General features: G+C 38.0%; 1 protein-coding gene across 1 annotated transcript; it reads left to right on the forward strand.

Annotated features, from left to right (window-relative positions):
• The first annotated feature begins 774 nt into the window (after positions 1–774).
• Positions 775–18,876, forward strand: LOC146002058 (uncharacterized). The gene is made up of 2 exons (XM_083139771.1): positions 775–871; positions 18,397–18,876. The coding sequence occupies exons 1-2, from the start codon at positions 863–865 to the stop codon at positions 18,808–18,810; spliced, it is 423 nt and encodes a 140-aa protein (XP_082995897.1). The 5' UTR covers positions 775–862; the 3' UTR covers positions 18,811–18,876.
• Positions 18,877–19,126: the final 250 nt, after the last annotated feature.

A 19,126-nucleotide genomic window follows, 5' to 3' on the forward strand; every position in this document is an offset into this window, starting at 1 on the left:
GCTGGGTGGGGGCGTCAATAGTTATGTCTGATTTTGCTTAAATGCGTAAAATTCTGATATGATAATATGAACCCACAAGGTTTACAGGATGTTGTATAACGGTAAAGACAGACCACACATATCACGATACTGATACAGCCAATTTTTAATAACCAAAGTTTGCTATCAGCGTACATAAATGAATCCCTGTCCCGAAAGATGGTTGTTGGTTTAATAACAACCAACCAAACCAGCCCGCCAGCAAAGAAGCTCTTGTTACGCAAAAATAAGCCCAAAAAAGAGGTTGCAGAAATTGCTTCGTGTTGTCTGCCGACGTTCGTGCAACCTAACTCAAGCCGAAAGCTGTTGAAAATGTTTGTTAATTTTCTCTGACATTGTGTGTCCTTCCCCAACGCAAGAAAGGCCCGCTTGTCCACATTCTTCAGGAAATGATGCCTTCACACAAGCCAATCTGCCAATACAAGCTACAATGGAACCTTCGCTTCCTGTCACGTGGTCACACGTGTATGAGATGCTGGTTATTCAATGACTTCAACAGGTTCCTAGGATGAAAAATAGAGGAAGAAATACGTTGCCAATGAACTTAAGAGAGGTTTATTCACCTCTCCGAAGCACGGATCAGTTTATGTTGAAAAAAAATATTCATGCTTTCGGTGGACAAAATTTTCGAGGAAGAAGGTAACATGTTGTTTAGGGGGCTTAAAAGGTACATTTTGTTCTTTTTTCCTTGCATGCCGGATTTAGCACTTTTTTCACATGTGACGTCACCATTCGCGAGATTATAAAGCTTCTTGGGGGTTTTAGGAAGAAGCAGCTCTATTCACACCATCCAGAAGACGAACGTTGCATATCAATTCCTAGGATGAAGCTCGTAAGTATTACTTAATGTACTTCCATCGTCTGTGCATATAAAGCCTGTATCATAATATAGTAAACAACGTACCAGGTTTATTGTTTAAAAAATATCTGGAACACAACAATGACGTTTGTTGTGTAACAATAAGGTTATCTTCAAGTTTTGATTTCAAGCAATAGACTTTTGTAAACACGGCCATTGTGGCGCTGGTGTAGTGTTAAAGAAAATGGCGACGTTACACCCCTGACTTCTACATTTTGGGAGCTTTGTGAGAGACAAAGTCTATGTGCCACCTATGCCACAGAATGTAACAGCTAAAGGTGAGAAGTTGGTGGACAAGGAGTTCTTGAGAAGAGTGTCGCAAGAACTCGAATTTCGATGGAATGTATGTCGCATAACTGATGAAAGCCACATTGAACATTCGTAGACAATTGTAGACATTCATAGAAACTTGAAGTGTTGATTGATGCATAACAAATATCATTGTTGTATTCCACATAGTTTAGTCGAAATAAGTTCTTAAAGTTGTTTACTCTGTTATAATACACCCTATATATTTTTTACTTGGGTCTAGGAATTTCAGAGAGCATTTTAAAAGTTATTTTGGTTCGTAATTTGACACTAGAAAGTTGTGTATTTTTAAGAGAGTACTGACATCATGATTTTAAAGAAATATGGTTAACTTACTTCAGTGGCGGCGATTGGGTTTCAAAATTACGGGGGCAAGGTGCAAAACTCAGGGGGGCAAGGACAGTTAAAATTCCCTTTGTATATTAGGTTTAGTATAGTGCGGGGGTAAAAGTGGTAAAAAGTAAGGAGTGACTGCCCCGCCCCCAATGGCCGCCACTGACTTACATACATAGTCAAATTGTTTTCAAGTAATCCTCACTTCGATTCTCAATGGGGGCATATTTCAAGTATCCAGTATACCACTTCGTACTGTACATTCTCCACCGATTAGTTAATATGTACAGTCACGGACACTTTTGAGTTGCAATACTTCCATGCAACCATTGCAATCCAGAAGTGTCCAGTGGCCAGTGGGTGAATGCTCGTCTCACTATCTCGCAAACATAAGTTCTGGGTTCGATTCGCGACCACTGTTTTCTCTTCTTAATTTCATTTAATCGCCATTTCTCCTTATCGCAAAGAGACAGTAAAGAACTCGTAAATAAACCAAAAAAAATTAAAAAATACAAATTTGAAAATCAGAAAATGCAGCGTAATCTAGTACATGTCTAATATAATGATACCTAAAATTTAGCTTCCGATATGTTTTTAATTTTTAAGTGTCAATAATGAAGCCGAGCAAATCCAATACCAGTTTGCAACAGTGTTCTTCTTGCTGCACACGAAAAAAATCTATGAACTTCTTTTGGGGGTGGATAACAAAGAGTCTTCGAAGCTGTGGTCGAAGGTTTGTTTCCTCCATAAGATATTGTGTATCATTGTGTTCAAGAGGAAGGCCAGATCCGAAAATGTGTAACAAAGAGAAGATCCTAAATGCTGTTGGATTGATTGAAATAGGTTATTTTACGTCGCTTTTCTTCCAAGCTCTGGGGGTGAAAGGGGGCATTGTACCCTCCCAGATTCACGGTAACCCACCCTGTCAGAACGCAACAGGCAAATTCCTTGATAAAATACAATGCAAGTATATTAGATTATAATTAATATGGCGGGAAACCGTAGACGTCTCGAAAACAGGCCTTCTGGTTTCAGGGTGCACTTTTTATTTTACCTCTGAATCAGGGTGGTTTCAACATAAAATTTGAACTTGTATAATTTGTTTTAGAGCAAAGTGTTGAAACTTCCTATTTGATGTTAAATCATTCTTTGGATTAAAAATACAAAAATGCGATTAATATTCTTATTGAAGATGTTTCCTACCGAAATCATTAAATCTTTAGTAGTCATCAGTGATCAATCAGCACTAGAAAGTCTTTGCAGCAAATAATTAAACGTCAAATTGTGTTACGTACTAAGACTGTGTACAAATATATTTCGTAAAATTTTCTTGCTCACTTCGCTCTCAATATCCACTTTTCTTACAGTCTTGTCAAGTTCAGAGCCGTAGCTAGGGGCGGCTGGAGTTGGTATATATATGTATGTATATGTACAGTGTCTCTCAAAAGTTTTAGGACAACGACATTTTAAACTAGGCAACCCAATTTACACAAGGCGTTGGTGGGTTGCACGTAGAGTTAGGCTCAATTTCAGGGTTGCCACATTCACAATAGATATTTATAAAATGCGCGAAAGGAATAAAAACAAGTAATATTGTATAAAATTTTTAAAAATATCACTATTATATCGCAAGTGACAAAATTCTTTCTGAAAGAAAATAAAAAGGTTTCTTAGTATTTCCTCGCTGATGAGTCTACAGAAAGGGAAAGAGGTGAGAGAAAACGAAAGGTGACAAAGGAGAGGAGAAAGAGAAAGCGAAAGGAGAAGAGGAAAAGTAGAGGAGAGAAGAAAGAGAGGATAAACGAGGAGAGGAGATGTAGTGAGGAGAATGGAAAAAGATTCTAGGAGAGATGAGGAAAATGGAGCAAAGAAGAGAGAAGAGGAGACGAGAGGAGGGGAGTGGAGAGTAAAGTAAAGGAGAGAAAAAGAGAAGAACGAAAAGAAGAGGAGAAGAGTGCAGTGGAGTCGGAAATCTAAGACAGGAGAGGAGATACGAGGAGTGGAGATGAGTGGGATGGAGATAAGATGCGAGAAAAGTAGGGAAAGCGATATGAGATAAAAGCAGATCGAGCAGAAGGAGGGGAGAAGAGAAGGAGAAGAGAAGAACAGGAGGGACTGAAGAGAAGAGGTAGTTGCAGAAAATATTGTATCAGCGTCAAGAATTGATGCATTGGTCAAATTATCGACATGAAACATTCAATAACATTTTGAAATGTATTGGAGAATGTATTAGATCGGTTCGAAATGCATTTTGGCTTAGTTCAGAGCAAGGTAAAATCTTCCATGTAAGATTTTTGATTTTGCCTGCGATTATACCACTAAAAACATGAATGTAATTTGAATATTTATAAGAATTATCCCATTTTTGTCCACTTCTCGGTTCGTTGAAATGGAGATTTTGTAATTTAATATTTCCCCTCCCCCCATCGTTAATTCCAAACTGAATCATTCCGTTTCACACGGCGTGGACAATGAACACAGGTCTAAAACTTACGAGAATTTTCTGCCAACGGAAGGGTTTGAACCTACGACCATCAGATTGACAGTCCTGAACGGTAAACACAACCCTACAAGCTTTCGCTCCTGAAAGTAAGTAGAAGGAGCTGACCAATGTGAAATGTAGATGCAACTCTCCTCCTACATGTAATGTGCAAGCAATACTTATTTGTAACAAAGAAAACGAAGGTAGTACGACTCGGCGAAAACATTTAATTTAGAATTGCACATGATGAAAACTTTTCATTCGATATTTGCGGAGGTATCCTTGCATTGAACTCGAGTGGGAAAAGGGGTAAAATTAGTATGTCCTGAATTGCCTCAAATATAAATAGTTATTTCATTAATATTTGTCAATGTCTTTGAAGCAGTACACAATTATCGTTAGAGTATCATAATTCACGATCTTATACATGAAAATATCCCTTTGAATGTGTGTCAATTCATTTATTTGTTTATTTTTTTATAAATTCCATATGCAGAACAATGTAGCCACTATACACTACTATGGCAAATAATGTTACCATGCTCTCCACACCTAGTATGGAGGATCGAACCTGGGACCACTAGCAGCCCAATCTAGAACTCTAACCACTACACCACGGACGCCCTTACCTTCGATTGAAACAACAATTTTTAAGTATTCTGTCCTTCCAATATTGTAAATATCGTTGGGTATACATGTAGTTAAACTTTTACTTTAATTTTGAATTGCTTTCTTGTAGTATAACAGATATCTTCAAGAAATAATTTTCGAAGTGATGAAAAAAAACGAGAATATTGGTAGTTGCGAATGCGAGTTATTTCTTGTAACTTATTATTGTGATTAGACATTATTAATGGAGAATATCTAGAGGCTTGATCATTGCAGGACGATATACTTTTCCTGTGATACTGCAACAGACGAAATGATTGTTTACTGACGCAAGTGTCGTGTTCAGAACAGTCTTCTGAAATGTATTTGCTGTTGCGTAAGGTAACACGAAATAATTACACCGTTTGCGAACTACCAATTCTGCGCAACGTTAGACGTAAACAGGCGGAAAATTGTATTCATAAAATCACTTCACATTTGACAGTATTAGTCAAGAGAGACTCGTGGGACAATGTGTTAAGGTGCTGGAGTAAATCCTTGGTATTTTTCTTCCTCGCAGAACAACAATTTTTAAAGTAGAGTAACAGTCGTTCTGCTCTTTCGTATTTCTTTTAAATTCTTCCACATTCCTTTAATTGGGTTAAAAATAAATACAAATATTGCTTGCATTTCTGTCATTGACATAGACCAGGCCCATACGCAGGATTTCTTTGAGGGAGGGGCCAGACCCATATTTATAATTTATATATATATATATATATATATATATATATATATATATATATATATATATAGAGAGAGAGAGAGAGAGAGAGAGAGAGAGAGTGAGAGAGAGGGAAAGAGAGACAGATATTACAAAATAGTTCAAATAGTCCGAGCGCCATTGAAAAGTCATGATAATTCTATGTTTAGAAAATAATATATTTATAAATTAAATGTTGCGTACTAGGAATTATTATTACAATAAAGAACATGTCTAATTGTGAGTTAAGAAAAAGCAATAATAAAGAGACATTCTCGCATCACGATTGCAGTTCGAAAAGGTCGGGACAGGGATTGAAAGTAACGCAATCGGAGGTCTGGTAGCCTTGCATCAATGATTATAAAACTAAAACCATCCAATATTGCAGCCTGATGAGTTTTGCGCAAGAAACGGATTCATTTATGTAAGAACAAAATTGAAATTTTTACACATTTCTAAAATCGACGATGTTATTTTCGTAGTTATTGATAGGTTCACATTTAAATATTTTTTCAGGGTTCGAGGGGGCATGTCCCCCCCCTGGGTACTGGCCTGACGTAGAAAGTGGGAGAGAAATTTCAGAGAATCTTTCTATTAAATTTTATTATTTAAATAATAATAATCCTATTGGGCTACAGCCCAATATTGGGCCAAGACTTACCTACCGACTGCTGGCCTCCCTCCCATCAGGGGCAACCAGGGGGGCGTGGAGATCTGCAGCCAGACTAGGGGGACGGGTGGTCGGCCCGACAGACCCCCAGCCGTTGTAGGACTTCGCGACCGGATTACGCTCACTCACTCGGAGCTCCCCAATTTCCTCACGATAGTGGGTTGCCACCGGCCCTATACACAGACCGAATATTCCCGGAGACTGAACACGGGATCGAACCTATGCTGAGATAGGTTAAACCGTTTATTGACAATCGTAAACTTTTCGTTTAATAGATAATATTTGGTTTTAAACGACGGGAGAATATTGGTCAAATTTCCTTTCGTGCTCTTTTGAGAGAATATATACTTCTACAATAGCAATCGCGTTCGGAAACGGTGAAAAAAAATGACTTGGTTTTCAAAGGCAGACAAGCTTGGTAGCGTAGCTTGCTCGCATTCAAAGTGACTCACTCACGCTATTCAAGGCCGCTTCTTATCGCAAAACACGGTGCGTCGATGCACAGTGTCTGCACCCAGCATGTTACAAGTGACCAGAGTCGAATTTGAAAGAGAATCTGAAGAATGATAGATTTCGTCAGAGGCGGCTAGGTGGGCACTAGCTCAACATGCAATAGTTTAAGTCATAATTTCTGACAATAAAGAAATCTTATTGAATAAGTATTGGGATAGTAATACATGTATCCGCTCCTTTTTAACAATGTTAGCTCGAAGACAATCTGTATTCCATTTGTTTATATTGGCAACTTGGTCAAGCGGAGGTTATTATAAGGAACTACTTCGTAGATGTTCATGTAACCGTTATAAAATTACAAATAAAGTATATTCGCAAGCTTAGATATACTAACAACGAAGAAATAAATTCAGAGTTAAATTTCAAATGCATGTGTATAGAGTAATTCTAGAAGTACAGAGCTATATCAGAGTATTGGACTTCTTTTTGCAGGATAACGTTTACAATATTGACGCGACAGAATAATTAAGAATTGTTGCTCCAAGGGAAACAAAGGGCGTAGTGTATTGGTTAGAGTTCTTGAAAGCATTCGATCCTCCATACTAGGTGTTCTTTTTTTTAATTATCTTTTTATTACAAACAAGAGCATGGTAACATTATTTGCAATAGCAGTGTATAGTGGCTACGTTGTTCTGCATATGGAATCTATAAAAAAGTAAACAAATAAATGAATTGACACACATTGAAAGGGATATTTTCATGTATAAGATCGTGAATTATGATACTCTAACGATAATTGTGTACTGCTTCAAAGACATTGACAAATATTAATGAAATAACTATTTATATTTGTGGCAATTCAGGACATACTAATTTTACCCCTTTTCCCACTCGAGTTCAATGCAAGGATACCTCCGCAAATATCGAATGAAAAGTTTTCATCATGTGCAATTCTAAATTAAATGTTTTCGCCGAGTCGTACTACCTTCGTTTTCTTTGTTACAAATAAGTATTGCTTGCACATTACATGTAGGAGGAGAGTTGCATCTACATTTCACATTGGTCAGCTCCTTCTACTTACTTTCAGGAGCGAAAGCTTGTAGGGTTGTGTTTACCGTTCAGGACTGTCAATCTGATGGTCGTAGGTTCAAACCCTTCCGTTGGCAGAAAATTCTCGTAAGTTTTAGACCTGTGTTCATTGTCCACGCCGTGTGAAACGGAATGATTCAGTTTGGAATTAACGATGGGGGGAGGGGAAATATTAAATTACAAAATCTCCATTTCAACGAACCGAGAAGTGGACAAAAATGGGATAATTCTTATAAATATTCAAATTACATTCATGTTTTTAGTGGTATAATCGCAGGCAAAATCAAAAATCTTACATGGAAGATTTTACCTTGCTCTGAACTAAGCCAAAATGCATTTCGAACCGATCTAATACATTCTCCAATACATTTCAAAATGTTATTGAATGTTTCATGTCGATAATTTGACCAATGCATCAATTCTTGACGCTGATACAATATTTTCTGCAACTACCTCTTCTCTTCAGTCCCTCCTGTTCTTCTCTTCTCCTTCTCTTCTCCCCTCCTTCTGCTCGATCTGCTTTTATCTCATATCGCTTTCCCTACTTTTCTCGCATCTTATCTCCATCCCACTCATCTCCACTCCTCGTATCTCCTCTCCTGTCTTAGATTTCCGACTCCACTGCACTCTTCTCCTCTTCTTTTCGTTCTTCTCTTTTTCTCTCCTTTACTTTACTCTCCACTCCCCTCCTCTCGTCTCCTCTTCTCTCTTCTTTGCTCCATTTTCCTCATCTCTCCTAGAATCTTTTTCCATTCTCCTCACTACATCTCCTCTCCTCGTTTATCCTCTCTTTCTTCTCTCCTCTACTTTTCCTCTTCTCCTTTCGCTTTCTCTTTCTCCTCTCCTTTGTCACCTTTCGTTTTCTCTCACCTCTTTTCCTTTCTGTAGACTCATCAGCGAGGAAATACTAAGAAACCTTTTTATTTTCTTTCAGAAAGAATTTTGTCACTTGCGATATAATAGTGATATTTTTCATAATTTTATACAATATTACTTGTTTTTATTCCTTTCGCGCATTTTATAAATATCTATTGTGCATGTGGCAACCCTGAAATTGAGCCTAACTCTACACGCAACCCACCAACGCCTTGTGTAAATTGGGTTGCCTAGTTTAAAATGTCGTTGTCCTAAAACTTTTGAGACACACTGTACAATACCTATCGGTTCAATGAAATTAAAACAGTGACATAAAATGAAGGTTTTTCTTTCCCGACTCAACTTTGATCAGTCTTGCTCCCCCTAATCAGAGGGTCTGCGCACGCCTATGCAGCATAGGAGAAGAACAAAACAAGTTAAGTTAGGAACTTATTATTGTACAATACAGTTCAGGAATGTGTTCAAAGTCCCCAACAGCAAAATAGCTAGGATACTCTCCTTCTTAGTCAGTGACAGTAACAGAAAATGGGTAATATGAACAATACCCATGGTACCACACTTACGGGACACCCGGTATATATCTAAAAACATTTATACACTCCAGGAGAATTACGAACAAACACCCTGCGTTCCCTTCACACCATCACTTAGCACTAAAATATCTGTGCTCTCGGAAAATATGTGAACTACAAGCTTGCCCGTGATCTATGGATTCTACACTAGCGACACTACTTTCAGTCCCAGAGTTACAAGCATGGTGACAAATCAATATTACATCTCACCAGCATTTTTACATAAGAAAATGGCCACTTCCTTCTGAGATAAGCTGATGAGAACTGGACCTACAGTTTAAGGTAGAAACCAAACCATTGTGCAGCGTGCCTCCATAGCGAATCAAATTCGGGGCTCCTTGAATTACAAATAGACACGGTTAGTATTTTGTCTGAATTAGAAGCAGTAGTGTATTTTCAACGATTCAAGACAGAAGGAAATTTAAAATCTAGTTCCTAAGGCATCACAAACATCAAAATCAATTGACCTTTCATAATACTTACGCTTTTTAAACATCTGTGTCAATTTACGTACAATCTTTCCTCAGGATATACCTTTTGGGTGTCTCTGTTATCATCTTGTGATCAAGAAGTCCAGGATTCGACTTCCCGTACCGGCACATTTCAGTGTTCAGTAGAAAGAGTCCCGATTAACCTATTTAATCCAGTTTTTATGTAAAATATAGGTTGAAAAGCCTCGTTTCTATTCATCCGAGAGAAATATCCCATTGTTGAATGAATGAAGTTTTGTTTAAAGTCCAATTTATGCAGAGACAGGCTAGCCGAGACTGGACCTAAAGTTTAAAGTGGGATCCGAACCGCCATGTACCTCCATTTGGGATCGAGCCCGGGACCCATGGATTGCTTGGCGACGACGTTACCACTACGCCATCAGGGACGCCCAATAGGTGTCTCACTGTTTTTTGACGAAATACGGGGTGTCCGAAAAGTCTTTCCATGATTACAAACTTTATCCATATCCGCTATATGTGAGGTAGAGATGTGAAAGTGGTGCCAAAATGTTGGAAAACTAACCAAGTTTTTTTTTTTTTATCCAGGTTTGAGTAACGTGACTGTAGTGTAGCAGTGTCAGTGTACAGGAAACCGGAAATGTTCACAAATCAGGAGAAAGCTCACTGTGTCCTCTGGTATCATGAGACCCGGTCACCAATAACAGTGCAGAGGAATTTTCAAACAACGTATGGAAAGTTGCCGCCCGATGTCGAGAGCATTAAGTCGTGGTTTGACAAGTTCAAGAACACAGAATCTGTTGCTGACTTACCGAGAAGTGGCCGACCATCAACCTCAGCTATTTAAAACAACGTAAAACATCAGCCAAAAAGTTATCTTCATGATATCTTACACAAACGTTTAATTTTTCGTGCATACAAAGTGCAAATTGTACAGGCTTTGTTGCCTTATGATACCAGCGGACACACTGAGCTTTTTCCTGATTTGTGAACATTTCCGGTTTCCTGCCCACTGATTCTGCTACACTACAGCCACGTTACTGAAACCTGGAACAAAAAAACTTGGTTAGTTTTCCAAAATTTTGGCACCACTTTCACATCTCTACCTCACATATAGCGGATATGAATAAAGTTTGTAATCAGGGAAATACTTTTCGGACACCCTGTACGTATAACAATGTTACATCATGCTAATTCATATAAAATCATTCCTTTTCTTCTTCAGTCCCCATCCAAAGTTAATATATGCATTTACGAAGACACGTGTCAAGTTTTCCATACAGTATATACCAGTCTACACTTGGTGACTGCCATTTCAAGAGAAAAGAATACGAAAATAAACGTTTCAAACTTTAAATACAACTTTTTATAACCACTAACGGAAAAATGAGAATATCAATAATTGTAATTTAAAGATAAGCCGCGGTGGTCTAGTCGACCTATGTGGCTGAGTGGTTAAAACAGTACGCTTCGACGCCAGGGGTCTTGGGTTCGAATCACTTTTAAGACATGGATGTTTGTGTTCGTCTGTCCTGATTGAAAAAGAGATCTGAGATTAATTGATATGAGCATGATGTACGGCGAAGGCTGCAGCATAGGGATCTGCCTTTAAAAAGAGTCGGTAGAGCGTCTGACTCCGACATGGGAGATCCGGGTTCGAAATCCGGGGCGGGTGACGTAAGGTCCGAATTTTTCCGCCCTTGTCCTAGCATAAAGCGGCTCTTGGCTCACTCAGCCTCAAGTCAATGGGTTCCTGGAGGCAACCCTGGAGGGTAAAGGCGGCCGGAGCGTGACGCCGATCACAACACCTCCAAAATGACCGAGATCGAGAATGTGTGGGGCCTACCCCTGCATCCTTTAAATGTTCCTTCATGGCTCGATGCTATATGCAAGGAGAACTTTACCTGACTTTTAACGTACTTCAAAAACAAGCTTGGCGTTAATTAGGGTTTTAGAACCCTTACACCTAATTCTCTCACCCTCTATCTCACTACCCATTTTGCATGATGTTATTATTCATAATTATTTTCCTTTTCAATATTCAGGTACAACGCCCACGTATGAAAACTGTAAAATTAATTTTTAAATCTCAACTCAAATGTATAGGCTCCTCTGCAATAATGGCTAGCTTCTTAACTGTCGCAATGTTCCTTCTGTTATTAAAACAAAATTCCTCTGCAACAAAATGATGAAATTACCTATTTAGCCTTATTTCTCTCGTAATTTCAATGGGAGATCTATTAACGCCGAAATTATTTCGGAATGTAAAGAAGTGGTAAAAGAAGAGTAGTATTTCTAGATCAACAATGTAATAATATAATTATTAATTAATATTAAGAATATTTTAAGCAGAGCAGAAAATGGCTTATTATTATTCCTTTTGCAATACATAATTTCTACTAGTATATACAATATAATTGTCCACTCCTTAAATTCTGAACATATTTTTACGATTTGTAATTTTTTATATTCAAATGATATCGGCGGATTATTGGTTGGTATCTAAAACATTTTCTTTATTAGTTGATTATATATAGGTATAGTAATAACTCTGTTATAGGTGACCAGTACAAACGTCATATAACTCGTGTAGCAATCGCAGGATTGCAAGCAAAGGAAATGCTGTTTCTTTCTTACAAATGACCAAGGATATTCACTTAATGGGGAATTATTAAGTTATTAAGTCTCTTTCATTTTCTTCCTTTTTATGTGGACATTTTGGGTGCGACCTCTTTTAGTGATTTTATCGCCATAGCCTTACAAGGAATTAAATATTTTCTGTAGACAAATTGGAAAATCTGAGAAAATGAGGAAATATGCAATTATGTGTGCTATAGTAATTCTATTGTCTAAGGTCAAGACATTGAATACCTAGTCAAACTATTACGAAATTGTGATTTTTGTGCGTGTTTTTTCTTAAATGCACGCATTGATTTACAATTATTAAGCTTTAAATTGCATTGGAATTTCATTTTTTTAACAATTCTGCCTACAGAGACCTCTATGATAGCATCTTGAGTAACGCTGTTGAATCAATGTGGGCCCACTATACCTATCTCTCATCGCACCTCAAGTGTTCTAATTCCTATTATTCTATGTTTATGTAGTGGACTTAGTTTTGCTCTTTCAGACGTAGCGTCTTAGATCGAACCGTATTATATGTAGTGTAGGTTCATATAACTTTCTATATCAGCATAAAGGACGGGGTCGAAAACATCATCACAGCAGAGGATGGCGTCAGGAAGACAGTACTGCCCTGTGCCGTGAACAATTATCTTTCTTTTCATATCTACTTCTCTTTTACTCTGAAATAGTCCTGAAAACATAACAGATGTCAGGGGTGTCGCACATAGATATTTATTCATTCATGAGGTTAATGTATTCTTAGTGTATTTGATCTACTTAAAATATTTATTTTAATTATTAAAATAAGAAAACTGCAAGTTGAATTTTCTATAAAATATTCCTGGTTTTCTAGCAAATTATAAGTTGTGCGGAAATTATGGGTATCATTAATTATACAAGTAATGATATTTGATTAATACTGCTGAGAAGTTAGGATTGAAATATAGGTGTGCTTAATCTGTTTACTTATTTATTTTAATATAAAAATATTTACTATTATGCTCCTATAAAATACAACCGAGGAGCTACTTTATATCTTCTTCTAATAATAAGTACACTAGAAATATCAGTTTTGTATTATTCTAACTTACCTGAACATTTACAGTGATGAACGTAAATGATTAAACAATGAATGCACAATTGCGATTAATAGACGATCTTAAAAATAGATACTTGCAATTGTATATTCGTTTGATTGATTGTTTAAGTCCACTTTATGCACAGGAAGGCTAATCTGGACTGGACCTACAGTTTAAAGTGGCATCCGAACCACTGTGCCATGTGCCTCCACCGGGTATCGAACCCGGGACTCCTTGATTACAAGGCGACGACGTTACCACTACGCCATCCGGGAGGCCCTTATATTCGTTTGAGAACAGACGTAAATGTATATTAGGGGTTACCATAACCTGGTGGTTAGCTTAAGTTTGTGCGACGAAAATTATTTGTATTAGCATTTATGCTGTATTACATCACTTATCTACCACTTTTGGTTAATCGCGGCGATGATTTGATGAAATTGATGAAAGGACAAAGAACATCCATGCCGAGGACGGAACTCGTCCCCGGAATCTTCGATGGCGTCATCAAATGCCGACCAACTAACACGCTCGTAATACTTACAAAATGAATAGATTTGCGGACGCGCTAGCAAGCGGCGTGGAACCACCCACTCTGGTAGCGACGCGCTGTTGCCGGATTGACCTACTTCAGGATTTTCGCGAGTCCACAGAAAGACGTGTAGGATTAAACATCTGGTTAAACGGTCAACAACGGGACACTTCCATTGTTCTCATTCCGACTCTGTTCATATTTGAAGGATCAACGTTAACTTCTGTGCGTGAGCGGGCGTTTGTGTGTGTGTTTGTAAGTAAGAGTTGTTTGGATAAATTGTACTGCAATGTCGAGACACATAGTGGTTCGGATCCCACTTCAAACTGTAGGTCCATTCCAGATTAGCCGTAGTGTGCATAAAGTGGACTTTAAAACACCAACTCAATCAATCAATTCACACACAATTGATTTGTTCTTGATAAATTCTAAATACAGTAACTCAGTTCTGAGTCATTCCATGCCAAATCAACACAGATATGTGCAATTTTCAACCTGACCATCTCCGATTTTCATGAAATTTGGGGAGTTGAAACTATGCATGGAACTTAGTAACTATGAACATTTTTAGTTTCGTGCGTCTTGTAATTGTTAAATTATTCAAGGTCAAAGTTTGCAGAAATTGCTTTTTTTGAGCCCGCTTAGCTATACTAAATCTGCTGTAACTCCGCCACTATTTTGCCTAGAAAGCTCAAATAAAGCTTATTGTACAGGGACTTGAACAAGCTTTTCAGTGATATATAACAAGCCTACCTTTGGATAAAATTATAATTTTGTCACGTGACCTTGTCTTTGGACCTTGAATATCTCAAAACATGTCATCACCAAAAATCGTGAAAAAAATATATTTGATCCCTCATACCATACTCTAAAACATATCAAAAAAAATATTCTGGGACTGCAATGGGATCAGAAGATACAAAATAATATTTGTAACTATGTGACTGATAAAAGCCCCATTACATGAACTATGAAGAGTCAAATGTCCCTTAACACCCCCTACAAAATGTGAAGGAGTTATCCTGGGTATAATTGGTTATGAAAGAAATAGTAGGCACAGGGAGATCCCTATCCGTGTGTGTCAAGTGCAGATCCGGCATATTGTTGACCGCCATATTGAATTCAACGCAAAAATTTCAAAGGAAAGGGGATGATGTGATATATCAAATCAGGCTAGAATTTCACAAGAAATGAAGTGACGAAGGTTTATCCAACATATATTTAACCAGCAAAAATTTATTACTGCATGCTTGTAACAATTTTTTCCCTTTCGAGGTGTTAAAAACAAACCATTGGAATGCTCCTAACATGTTAGGAACTCATCGAGATCACGCTGACATCTTGGGAGAGAAAGAAGTATACACACCATTGCATATGATTTTAATCAGCTACATTCACCAAATAGTTGAATAGTGAAGAATATTGGGAAAAGTATATCAAACAATTACGTGAGACTTCCTTTGGAATGAAAAGTTCTTCAGTGACGAGGCTAATTTTTATGTTCACGGTGAAATTAATAAAAATAATATGCAATACCTGTGATTTGCTCAGTCGAATGGTTGTTGCTGGTAAGCTAATTATGTGGTACAGTGTATAATGTATGGCGAACGGAAATGGTTGGTCCATATTCAACAACGGAACCTTAAATGTTGAGGGCTTCTTGGATTTGTTAAGTGAACATTTTTTTTTCACCCTTGCTTACGGGATATGGTACTTTTCGAGGGTTTTGAAACAGGACAGAGTGTGAACACACTATGTGGACATTTTTGCAATTTCTTCATGGTAATTTTCTAGGTAGATTGATGGACACACGGGGATCTATTAAAAGGCCTGCACATTCCCCAGATCTAACATCTTAGGAGAACTTTTACCTTCAGAAACATTTGAAGAGAATGGTGCATGCACTAAAAGTCCCTGATATTGACCATCTGAGAGAAGGCATAGTTGCTGCTTGCGATGTTGTTGCACATGCTACATTGCCAAATGTTCTATGCGAGTGTGAGAGACGTCAACGAGTGTGTTCACAGGAACATTGACAACATTATAATGTGCATATATCGTAAGTGAAAGATATGTGTATAACTTTTTGCTGGCGTAAGATACGTTGGAAAATCCTTCGTCACTTCATTTCTCGTGAAATTCTAGCCTCATTTGATATATCACATCACCCCCTTTCCTTTGAAATTTTTGCGTTGAATTCAATATGGCGGTCAACAATATGCCGGACCTGCGCTTGACACACACGGCTAGATATCTCCCTGTGCCTACTATTTCTTTCATGACCAATTATACCCAGGATAACTCATTCACATTTTGTAGGGAGTGTTAAGGGACATTTGACTCTTCATAGTTCATGTAATGGGGCTTTTATCAGTCACATAGTTACACATATTATTTTGTATCTTCTGATCGCATTGCAGTCCCAGAACGATTTTTTGATATGTTTTATAGTATGGATTGAGGGACCAAATATATTTTTTTCACGATTTTTGGTGATGACATGTTTTGAGATATTCAAGGTCAAAAGTCAAGGTCACGTGACAAAATTATATTTTTATCCAAAGGTAGGCTTGTTATATATCACTGGAAAGCTTGTTTAATTCCCTGTACAATAAGCTTTATTTGAGCTTCCTAGGCAAAATAGTGGCGGAGTTACAGCAGATTTAGTATAGCTAAGCGGGCTCAAAAAGGGCAATTTATGCTAACTTTGACCTTGAATAATTTAAAAATTACAAGACGCACGAAACTAAAAATTTTTATACTTACTAAGTTCCATGCATAGTTTCAACTCCCCAAATTTCATGAAAATTGGAGATGGTCAGGTCAAAGGCTGTGTTGATTTCGCATGGAATGACTCATCTGTAAAATTCTGTTTTAGAGGTGAATTTTTGTAGGTTCCTCAAAATATAAGTTCAAAACGTGTTAACGAAACGAAGTTGTAAGTAATTTCTTTATACGTAATTTGACCTAATTTTCAAGAAATACATTTCATTTGTACGTTCTGAAGCTTCAACAATCGCGGCGTGACAAAGAAGGCAAAGAGGCGGCATGAAATCAAAGGAGAACGATTTGCCACAGTGTTGTTCATAACACAAGACGCATTTTCTTTTGTTGGTAATTGTGATACGATACAACATAAGTAAAAAGATGCCGGTAGCTGATGCTTGCAATGTACCATAATAAAAACACAACAAAGGTTCTTTCAGTGAAGGTTTCCGGTTGCTGTGTAGAGCAGGAAGATAAAATGTTTCATGCTTGCCAGAATGCCCGATCTTGCCAACAGCTGATTAGCCTGTCCGTGTGTTTGTGCGAACGTGGCAACGTAGAAACCCCTCAGCCACATGGCAGCCAACGAGGAGACAGAATTTGGTCACGTTCTGCCGTTCTGCGTTCTGATTGCACGCCGCTTCTTATCGCGTCCGTACTGTAGTGTAATTTATATTTATTAATAAAAAGAAGTCCTTCATTCGAATCCAGATTAGTAGTGAACATTTTACTTTGTTTCTGCACTGGTCTCGTCAACTCACCATTAATATTCGTCATTGTCACGATTAACCTAGACAGCACAGAACTATTTTAAAAATAAAAATAATATTATTTCATGTATATACACCCTGTCCAGATTACCACATCTCTGGAGCAAGCGGACGAAATCAAGTCTCTGCGCAAGTAATGACGCGAGACGGTTCCACCAATGAACACGTGAGAGGGAATGGGATTGCTTGAAGGGGGAAAGCGTCCGCAGTTACCAGCCTTCACAGCAGCGTGTACTGCTTCGCTCTGCCCACTTGATTTGGCCCCTTGATTGACGCTATTCGTGGCCTTGCCCCATAGAGAGTTGGGACAGGGGTCATAAATGTTGAATTCGAGAAATGATTTATAATATTTTATTGAGCTTTTCTGTTAAGTCAGTTTTATGCACAGATAGGCAAATCGGGACTGGATACAGAGTTTAAAGTGGGATCGGAACCACTATTTGACTCCAGTATGTATCGAACCCGAGGCCTCTTCATTTCTAGTCGCCGACATTGGGAAGGTTCAAATGTAGAACATCCAAATGTGTCAGTTTGCCTATTCGTATACGATGGTGTAAATCTTATGCTAGGGTCTCTGTTCACCAGATACAGGCTATTTATAGAAACCGAGTGCACGTCAGATTAATCTAATTTTAGTTGATTTGGATTATTTTTTATTTTAGAAATATACGACAATAAGAGGGGGAAAATGTCATTAGTGTCTCATCTTCTAACACAGGAAGAAGTAAGAAAGGAGAATAAGGTTTGTAAATAACAAATACCTGTATATACAGGGTGTCATTTTAATGCCGCCCACGGACCACAGATACGTATAGAGAACATCAAAACACACAACTTTTCTCAGTAACATTTTTCTTGTTGGTGCGTCGTTTCTGCGCTATACAGGCGTTCAGTCGTTTTGCCGCAATCTTTAAAGTTCAGTTTTAGAATTCGTACACGTTTTTAAAGTAGCCAAGATGACAATGAATAACTAAGGGCACAAGCAAATGACAAAAACATCATGATTAGACTATGCATCCCGACGTATAATGTTAGTGACAATTACAAAGCATGGAATATCGAGCAATTTAAAAAATGATTCAAAGATGTCGTAAACAGAGCTCGATATCACTCACTTATTGTTAATATTTTTATTCTTCCAGCTCCCCCTGCTGTTCATAGTGGCGAGTGCCAGTGCGGCTTCCCTGGGACGAACGTCGCTGTTCGACAGTGGCCTTCTGCGAGGGTACAGTCTCAGCTCCGACAGAACAAAGGGACAGTCGAACTACAACGCAATCTCGGTGAGCCCCTTGGAGTACAAAGTATATGACCCTTACCCCAGCGGTCAATACGGCTACGTTCCGTACCAATACGGGAACAGGAAGACACAGAATAAATTGGAAGACTATAACTATGGGAAGGCCCCGTATGCAACGGGTATGACTTCCCTCAATCCATCGTCGTACGGAATGCTGCCGTACCAGATTGCGTACCCTCATGCGTACCAATACCCGCACTGCTATTCGTACGCACCTTCATACCAGTATTATTCCGAACAGCCGCTCATAAGGTACTGATGACCTGTGGATAATTGTCATGTCGCTTGAATACTGCATTGTGTTGTAAATAAATTTAATTCTTTATTCACTTGTTTATTTATTTGAAATACAAATGTGCATATCTAATTACAGTATCCGTTGTTGTAATTAGTGTTTAATAAGTCCTGCAGGATTCTAGAAATCTCATCTGGAGATCTGGCGGTGAACCAAAATACATCAAACATTAATTTTAAAGTTTCCTCTGTCTAACAAACAATATTTCGTTCTAATAAAACTATTACTTTAAAAGTTATAAGTTTTTGGAATCCTGCAGGACATTTTAAACAAACTGTAC

This window comes from Lepisma saccharinum, chromosome 18 (assembly GCF_977018435.1).
Source record: "Lepisma saccharinum chromosome 18, izLepSacc3.1, whole genome shotgun sequence".
NCBI lineage: Eukaryota > Metazoa > Arthropoda > Insecta > Zygentoma > Lepismatidae > Lepisma > Lepisma saccharinum.